The sequence below is a fragment of the Apium graveolens genome, chromosome 7 (genome assembly GCF_009905375.1).
Source record: "Apium graveolens cultivar Ventura chromosome 7, ASM990537v1, whole genome shotgun sequence".
In the NCBI taxonomy this organism is placed as follows: domain Eukaryota; kingdom Viridiplantae; phylum Streptophyta; class Magnoliopsida; order Apiales; family Apiaceae; genus Apium; species Apium graveolens.
The window spans coordinates 253,298,856-253,308,509 of record NC_133653.1 but is presented as its reverse complement, the minus strand read 5'-3'; the positions used below and the strand labels follow the sequence as shown (position 1 = coordinate 253,308,509).

The window sequence follows — 9,654 nt, the reverse complement described above, 5'->3', positions numbered from 1 at the left end:
ACCTAGACTAAGCCCAATAACAAAGTGACTTAGCCCAATTCAGTATCGAACCCAGCCCAACAATTGTAATAATAATAATAATAATCCAGTCACTGATAAATAAATTTGAATTAAAATTAATTCTCGAATAAATAAAATCCTCGCCCAGGTCGCCTCGCGTACGCGAGTCGTCGAGATATTCACCCAAATCGCCCTTCGACCCCAGCCGACCCGGTCCGGTGCGGTGCGTGGCGGGGCTGGGCGGCGGCGGCGCGCGCGCGTGTGTGTGTCTTTGCGCGTGAAGCACACAACAACACAATGGACCATCACACACCTTATTAGTTGTATACTACTCATGTGTATGATACCATATAAAGCACACAACCCCCTTTATTTATTTCAATGTGGGACAAAACATTCTAAAAAATTCCAAGCTTTATCAAGCTACTTTCAACTCTCATTTTATATGGATTTCATTAAGAAAATTTTTAAAACCATACATGAAAATTTAAGTTCAAATATCATTGAAAAATTTCCAATCATTATATTTTAGGATTAACATCAAGAACATAATTAAATTAAGCTCTAAAATCCTAATTTTCTAACAAGGGACACACAACACATGATTTAAGGTGAGAGTTTTAGCACATGATGAAAGACTAGATGTGCCAATGTGTGTTATTTTTAATCTTGAACCGTTACCAATAAGAATTTCGTCTGGACCGCCATAGTCAGAGTATGACGTGAATGAGTTCGGAACATTAGTGACATGGTGCGATGCGTCAGTGTCAAATAACCACTTCGGTGATGCCTGAGAATTGATCACAGTATTGTTACTTGTTGGGGTTGGTGTCTAAATACTATTTTCACTGAGAAACCGTGCAAGCTGATGACATTCTTTGATGTCGTGACCTCTCTGTTGATAGAATTGGCAGAAAAATTGAATCTTTGGAGTTAAAGGTTGTTGATGTCGACCATTCCAACTGCTGCTAAAATTTCTGCCAGAAGACGAACGATGAACCTGTGTATTGGCATTGAAGCGAGCACCTGGTTGTTGGCGAGATGACGGGAAACAAGATGGTGAATATATCTTCTGTGTGAAGTTTGATGTGACAACAATAGGTTCTGTAGCAATAAGAGTCTTAGCTTTCAAGATCCGCTAAAAATCTATAAGGTTGTCGTGTAATTCACCATAACTCATAGGCATCAGATGAATTTTGATAGCATCACGTATCGAACTGTATTCTGCACTTAGTCCCGCAAGGACATGGATAACTAAATCATCGTCTATAACAGGGTGTCCTGCAAGAGCAAGTTCATCTGCAGTTGAACGTACATCCTTGAGGTATTGTGCAATAGACCTGGAGTTGCAAGGATTGTCATGAAGATGACTTTTCATAGAGATGACTCTTGATCTAGACTTGTTGGCAAAGAGTGTGACAAGTCTGGTCCACATTTCGTGACATGTTTCTGCAGTAGATATTAAAGGTTGAATTGTTTCATGACATGAACCAAGAATAGAAGTTATTATTAAAAAATGCTTGGTGTACAAAATTATGTACAAAATTTTGTATATAATGACATGTGGAGGGTTTTAATTGGAATGATGTTGGTGTACCTAGTTCTACCATGACCAAGTTGACACATCAGCAATAATTAGGATTTTAACACATTAGCAATGATTAGTTACTAAATCTAGCATTAGTATATAGCAAGTCGGTTAGACGCTTAGTGGCTAAGTAAGAGTGTTGATATAACCTTAGAAACATTCTCTATCTCTCTGTGTGATACACAATAAGAGAAACAGTTAGGCTATTCAAGATGTATAGTTACTATTGTCTTCTTCTCAATCAACAAACTTAAACTCCATTAATGAAACAATTAGCTCTATAGTTCAGATTTTATCATAGTATCAGAGCGGATTCGATCAACTATTTGCTAATTGACGATTCTCAGTCCATATACTAGCGATCTTCTTCTGCAATTTTGTCGAAATCTCGGCTTTTCTGAATTCTCTTTCCAGAATCTCTTTTCGATCTCTCTGCATCAGGTGTTATCTCTCTCGTTACGAGTTCACTAATATTTTGTTCGCTTTGTGATATACTGTATTCATCTATACAATTGTGAATTGATAATTGATCTCTAAACCCTAGATCTGTACGTTGTTCAATCAGTACGTTATTCGATCTCTTACGATATAGCTTGTTATCGTTATAGTATATGTTTCTTCTTCGAGATTGAAATTGATAATATTTCATCATGACCGATCATAATCGAACAAAGAGTTCTAATCAAGATCCCTCTAGTGTGTATTTCATACATCCATCAGACTCAAATTCTCCTCAACTTGTATCAGTAAAGTTTAATGGATCAGGCTTTCACAATTGGAAACGGTCAATGTTGTTGTCATTATTAGCAAAGAATAAACTTGTGTTTGTTGATAGTTCTCTTGAAAAACCTGAGATTACATCTATTGAATTCAAAGCCTGGGAACGTTGTAATGATCTGGTGTGTTCATGGCTTATCTTTAATCTGGATGATAATATAGCGAAAAGCGTTCTGTTTCTCAAAACTGCTCGTGAGATTTGGATTGATCTAAATGAGAGGTTTGGTTACACCTCAATGACTCAAGTATACTCTCTAGAACAGCAGTCGAATAAACTACATCAAGGAGCTGACAAGATTTCTGAGTTCTTTACGAAGATTAAGTCACTATGGGATGCCATGAGTGATGCCAATCCGTTACCTCAATGCACATGCTTAAAGTGTACCTGTAATCTTGAATAGAGAGTTCAACAGATGCAGGAAACACAAAGAATGATCCAATTTATGATGAAGCTAAATGATGAATATTCTGCTGTGAGAGCTAATATACTGATGCAATATCCCATGCCAAATGTTACCAGTGCTTATAGATTGTTTGCCCAGGAGGAAAGGAACAAAGAAATTGCTCAATCTAGTGTTCAAACTGATTCTCTTGCATTTTATTCAGATAGCAAAAGGTTTAATGGTACCAGAAATTTGAGGCCAATTGGTGTTACTAATGGAGTTGGTGTAACTAAATCTAAGCATGCGGGAACTTTTGTCAAGAAGCCTGGCTCACAATACTTTTGCACTCATTGTAAGATTGTTGGTCACAGCAATGAGAGATGCTTTAAACTCCATGGTTATCCACCAAATTTTAAGAGTTTTAAAGATAGAAAGATTGCTGCTACTGTGTCTACACAAAGTGATGAAGCTGGCCACGGTAATAATGATCAAAATTGTGCTATAACAGTTAGCCAATACAATCAATTAATGGGAATGTTACAAAACACCAAATATCTGGAGACAACGTCAATTCTTCTGGTCATTCTTCTCATGCACTTCTTGCAGGTACCTTTTGTCTATCATCTAGTACCTCTATAAACTGGATTTTAGACAGTGGTGCAACAGACCACATTTGTTCTAATTTAGAGCTGTTTACTAACTATAAAGCTTGTGAAGATTCAGAAAGATATATTATTGTTCCAGATGGTAGAAGAATTCAGATATATCATATTGGAGATGTGATTCTTACTCAGAACATTGTTTCACACAATGTTCTTCATGTTCCTGAATTCAAATTTAATCTCATCTCTATTCAAACTTTGTGTAAAGACATGAACTGCAACATATTGTTTGACCAAGTCAATTGTTTTATTCAGAACCATTCACAGAAACAGCCTCTGAAGCTTTTTGGTAAGCAGCAAGGAGGCCTTTACAATGTTAGTGTATCTTCCACCGATTATCTCACTATCTGCTGTTCTTCTGTTGATGAGGCCAGACTGTGGCATTTACATTTAGGTCATATACCATTTTCTCAGTTAAAGATTGTTGCTCCTCAATGTGATGGTGTTAATGCTCAGAAAGATGTGATTTATCAAATATGTCCTGCTTCAAGATAATCTAGACTTTTTTTTCTCATTCTACTATCAAGACTTTAGCTGCATTTGAATTGGTACATTTAGATATATGGGGTCCTTACCAAACTAAAACCCCATCTGGTTGTAATCAGTTCCTAACAATTGTTGATGACTTTATTCGATTTACCTGGGTGCATCTTTTAAAGCATAAATCAGACATTGTTGATATTTTGAAAAATTATACTGCTTATGTGACCACCCATTTTAAGACCACTATAAAAGCTTTTCGTTCTGATAATGCGAAGGAGTTTTGTGAAGGAGCATTTCAAAGTTTCTGTTTGCAGAATGGTATTATTCAACAGCGAAGTTGCAGCTACACTCCTCAACAAAATGGAGTTGTAGAACGCAAACATCGTCATTTTCTTGAAATTGCACGAGCTTTATCATTTCAGTCCAAGCTTCCTCTGACTTACTGGGGTGAGTGCATTCTCTGTGCTCTGTGCCACGTATCTTGTGAATCGAATGCCATTAAAAAGCATTAATAATCATACTCCTTATTTTAGACTCTATAAATCAGAACCAGATATTAGTCATCTTAAAACATTTGGATGTTTGTGTTACACTTCCACAAATATTGTTCATCGTACTAAATTTGATCAAGAGCCAATCCTGGTGTTTTCGTTGTTTATCATGTACACATAAAAGGTTACAAGGTTCTTGATTTAACAACCAAACAGATTGTTACTTCTCGGGATGTTATTTTTCACGAGAAGCATTTTCCATATCATTTCACACCAGTTTCTGCTGCTGATACTTTTCTAGCTGCCATATATTTGCTTGTTGTTACTTATTTTAATACTGACACTTTTGACACTTTCTTTGATAATATTGATATTGACCGGAATTCAAATAATACTATTCATCCTAATATTAATGCACAATCTACTAAGAGCATTGATATTCCACATTCATCCCCTATTCCTAATTCTGCCATGACAGAGTCTGATTCCCCTTCTAGCTCCACTTTGGTTGATCTTAGTGACACTGTTGTTTCTGCCCCATTAAGACAATCCACTAGAGTACATAACAAGCCCTCATGTCTTAATGACTTTGTTTGTAATTCAGTTACACTATCTGGTATTCATCCTCATTGGTGTAATCTTGTTCAGTATGATACTTTACCTATTTCTCAGAAATGCCTTATTACCAAAATTTGTGATGTTAAAGAACCATCAAATTTTGCTGAAGCATCTAAACACCCTTTGTGGGTAGAAGCTATGTCCAAAGAAATTTCTGCTTTGAATGCCAATAACACCTGGGATCTCGTTGATCTTCCTAAAGGTAAAAAGGCTATTGGATCGAAATGGGTCTTTAAAGTAAAACTAAAATCAGATGGCTCATTAGAACAAGGTTTTAATCAGCGTTATGGAATTGACTACGAAGAAACATCCTCTCCTGTGGTTAAAATGGCCACCATTCGATGCCTTATTGCAGTTGCTGCTAGTAACCGCTGGCCATTGTACCAACTAGACGTCAACAACGCTTTTCTGCATGGAGATCTTTTTGAAGAAGTTTTTATGAAAGTTCCAGAGGGTGTTCCAAATCCTGATCACAAGGTTTGTCGTTTGAGAAAATCTATTTACGGGCTCAAACAAGCCTCTCGTGAATGGTTTGCTAAATTGTTGTTTACTCTTAAAGATCAAGGTTATGTTCAGTCAAGAAATGATTACAGTTTGTTTATTAAACGAACTGGTGAGTTGGTTTGTTTAGCAGCTGTTTATGTCGACGATGTTATACTCACAGGGACTAATTTACATGAGATAAATCACCTCAAAGCGCATCTCAACTCCGAGTTTGGTAATAAAGATCTTGGTGCCTTAAAATATTTCCCAGGCATTGAGGTCAGTTATCTTTCTACAGGTATATTCCTGAGCCAGAAGAAATTCACTACTGAATTACTTTCTGAATGCCCTTTTAATCTGTCCTCCAAAACTTCTACACCACTGCCTTTAAACATCAAACTCTCTTCTTCTGATGGTGATTTAATTTCAAACCCTGAACTTTATCGTTCGTTAGTTGGCAAACTCAATTTTTTAACAAATACAAGGCCTGACTTGGCCTATGCTGTTCAGTCTCTTAGTCAATATATGCAACAACCTCGACAGTCTCATTTGCTTGCTTTACAACACACTCTTCGCTATGTTAATCACAGTATAGGTCGGGGTATCTTGTTACGAGCAGATACTCATATCAAGTTGCAGGCTTTTAGTGACTCTGATTGGGCTGCTTATGTTGACTCTCACAAATTTATCAGTGGTTATGTACTTTTGTTGGGTTCTTCTCCTGTTACATGGAAATCTAAGAAACAAAGCACGATCTCTCGATCTTCCTCCGAGGCTGAGTACCGTGCCATGGCCTCTGCTGCTTCTGAAATAACTTGGCTTGTTCGTCTTCTGGAGGATTTGGATGTTCACAACTTAAAGCCTGTTACTTTACATTGTGATAATCAGTCGGCTATTCACATTGCTAAGAATCCAGTGTTTCATGAGCGAACGAAACACATTAAAATCGATTGTCATTAGCAAGTTGACACATCAGCAATAATTAGAATTAACACATTAGCAATGATTAGTTATTAAATCTAGCATTAGTATATAGCAAGTTGGTTAGACGCTTATTGGCTAAGAGTGTTGATATAACCTTAGAAACATTCTCTATCTCTCTGTGTGATACATAATATGAGAAACAGTTAGGCTCTTCAAGATGTATAGTTACTATTGTCTTCTTCTCAATCAACAAACTTAAACTCCATTAATGAAACAATTAGAACTATAGTTCAGATTTTATCAAATGACCCCCCTGTATACACATCAACAAGCCCAATTAAAATATCCCACATCAATTGCCATGTCATTATGTATAATTTTATTGTACAAAATTCTGTACATCTAGCACTGCTTTATATTATTACCTTGTCTTGCCGATTCCAAATAGAGTAAAGAGGATTAAGTTTTCCATCATTCAGAAGTCTTACCGGTGATTTCAATGCAATGATTCATCTATATAACCAAAGATATCCAAGACTATGAGAGCAGAGTTGAGTTGCGTGCGCCACACCAAGAAATTGGATTCAGTCAGTTTGGTGGGTAGGTGAGTGAGCATTCGATTCGGTTAACCGAATACCGAACCGAAATAACCGAAATAACTCGGTTCGGTTACCGAACCGACATAATTCGGTTTTAAATTTGGTTATGATTTTTTATGTTTTTCGGTTTTTTCGGTTTTTTTACCGAAATACCCGAATTACCGAAATTACCGAAATATAATAAATAATATATATTAATATATACATAAACATATTTATTTATATATTACTTATTTTTACCTAGCTCCTTTCTTTTTTTTTCACTTCAATTATTAATTCCCCGTTCCCAACTTCGCTTTTCCTCTCTTTTTATTTATCATATTTAATTGCTATTTGCCAAATTTAGATTTTAATGTATTTAATTTTCATGATATTCAATTTAGTTGCTAAAATAAAAAACTAAACTAACTAGTAAGAATTACTTTTATTATAATCAGGACACCACACCATAATATTGAGGTACATGGAAGTGTAACTAAGAGCATAAGTTTAATTGTTGTACCATCATTAATCTTTGTTATATTTATTAAATATTTTATTATTAAAATTTTTATTTTTTTTCCTAATTCAGTTTTTTATTTCGATTTTCGGTTTTAACCGAAATATTTATTTCGGTTCAGTAAATAACCGAAATTATTGCGGTTTACTATTCGGTTCTGATTTTTACCCTTATTCGGTATTCGATAACCGAATTATATTCGGTTCGTTTACTGAATAACCGAATACTCAGCCCTAGGTAGGCGTGTCGAAGCATTAATGTAGACGATAGTTGTGTCACTTGTAATAGCGGTTTCAGTGTTGTTTTGAGTGCTGGTTGTGCCTGTCATATAATGTGTCTGTTTAGGCTTCCAAGAAAATATATGTGGTAGCTAGAGATGTGAGTGATGAGGATCGATTTAGGAGGCTGTATAGCTCTGATACCATAATAGGGTTTTGTGTAAATATAAATTGTATTGATTGTCAAAAGAGTTAAAGAGATGTACTTTTTATATACTACCTTGTACATATCAATAAATGTAAACAAGATAACTATTACAGTGAGTAAAAGATGAGTCAGTAAAGAAAGGGATAAGATGTTATCTTTCTGCTGTAACTGCCAGACCAAGTCTCCTGTTATCATTTAGATATCAGGTTTAACTGTTAGTAAGGTAATGATATTCTAATTGAAATTGCCGCGGTGCTATGAAGGAGTGTAACAGCCCGCACTTCCGGACCATTAATTCCAAACCAAAACTATTACAAAATACAATTTACTAATACGAAAATCTATTACAAATGTGACAATATGAACGCGCAGCTAAAACTGAAAGTCCAAAGGTCATTCTAGTCCAATCCTAAGTCCTCGAACTCTAATGCTATCCAACTTGAAACTTAGACGAAACCTGAAATTGTAAGAATGAGCGGCGAAGCCCAGCAAGCAACTACCGTTTGACGACTCAAAATACTATTTTAAATCTTTTTCGAAAACAAAATTTAAACATGCTTGACACATAACAGAGATCACACAAAATCACACATATATTCGATAATAAGGTGAACAAAGATGCACACGATATAATCAATAATCATAATCAAACACATTTTATAATCCACATAATCAAAATTCTTAATCAATCAATAAATCTTAATAACAAATTCTTATCTTTAGTCCCACAGTCCTAAATCACACCTTATGCCACACTTTGCCAGTGACCGGCATCTTATACTTTATGCCTCACTTCCCAAGTGACCGGGTTCTAATTCTTATTCGATAGGGGGCTAGTTCACGTCTCTCGTCAAGTGCAACCAAAGATTGACAAGATATCGATGTGTTCCGAAACGTGCGCAAACTAGTTCTAAGTTCTAAGTATCACACTGTCCAGTGATCGGATTCTAATTCTTATACGTGATTAAGACTGGGAATTTATTTAAATTCGTTTCTTATCAATCACATATTAATTTTATACATACGACAATCAAAACAAATATTTTAACACATGAATCAAACAATATAAAATACATTACACAATTATACGGAGCAATAAAGATTCACTTGTGTAATCAAACAGATAATTCAAGTTTCAAAATATACAGAACAACGAATAATCACTTACAGAACACGTAAGCAACAAATAATACAGAGCAATGAAAGTTACTGGCCTCAATCACGCAAACAGATAATTCACATTAGAATACACAATCAATCCTTAGCAACCCATCACAAACGAAACATCTAAAATCTCGATCTTCTCCATGACTCCAATTCTGATTATATCCTTATTGAGCCTTTTTGACCCTTTAAACGACGTTTTCTTGGAAAATACAAAGCACGAAAGTTGTAGAGAACGAAAAGATCTTTCTGAAAAATCCAGAATCACTGAATTCTGATTTACGATGAATTTTCTACGAATTTTACAAGACTGCTGATTTATGAAAAAAAACCCCTATGAATTTTGATATTAAAAACGAGGAAAACGAATATGATGTATTTATAACGATACAAAACCCTATATCTTAACCTACAAGTTATGCATATTAGAATCTGATCCAAATTATAGGCCCAATAGTCTAACCTAATTTTAAATCCTAGTCCTTATTTAATTTTAATCATTTTTATTCTATTATTCTTTTATTAATCGAATTCTAAAAAATTACGGGATATTACAT

The 9,654-nt window shown here is 35.2% G+C and overlaps 1 protein-coding gene across 1 annotated transcript; it reads left to right on the top strand.

Moving 5' to 3' along the window:
• Positions 1-2,238: 2,238 nt before the first annotated feature.
• On the top strand, positions 2,239-2,766 carry LOC141674667 (uncharacterized). Its single transcript, XM_074481373.1, has one exon. It carries the CDS (start codon positions 2,239-2,241, stop codon positions 2,764-2,766), a length of 528 nt encoding a protein of 175 aa, XP_074337474.1.
• The last annotated feature ends 6,888 nt before the right edge of the window (positions 2,767-9,654 follow it).

Coding starts and splice junctions, on each gene's coding strand:
- LOC141674667 (XM_074481373.1), top strand. CDS start 2,239: ATGACCGATCATAATCGAACAAAGAGTTCTAATCAAGATCCCTCTAGT.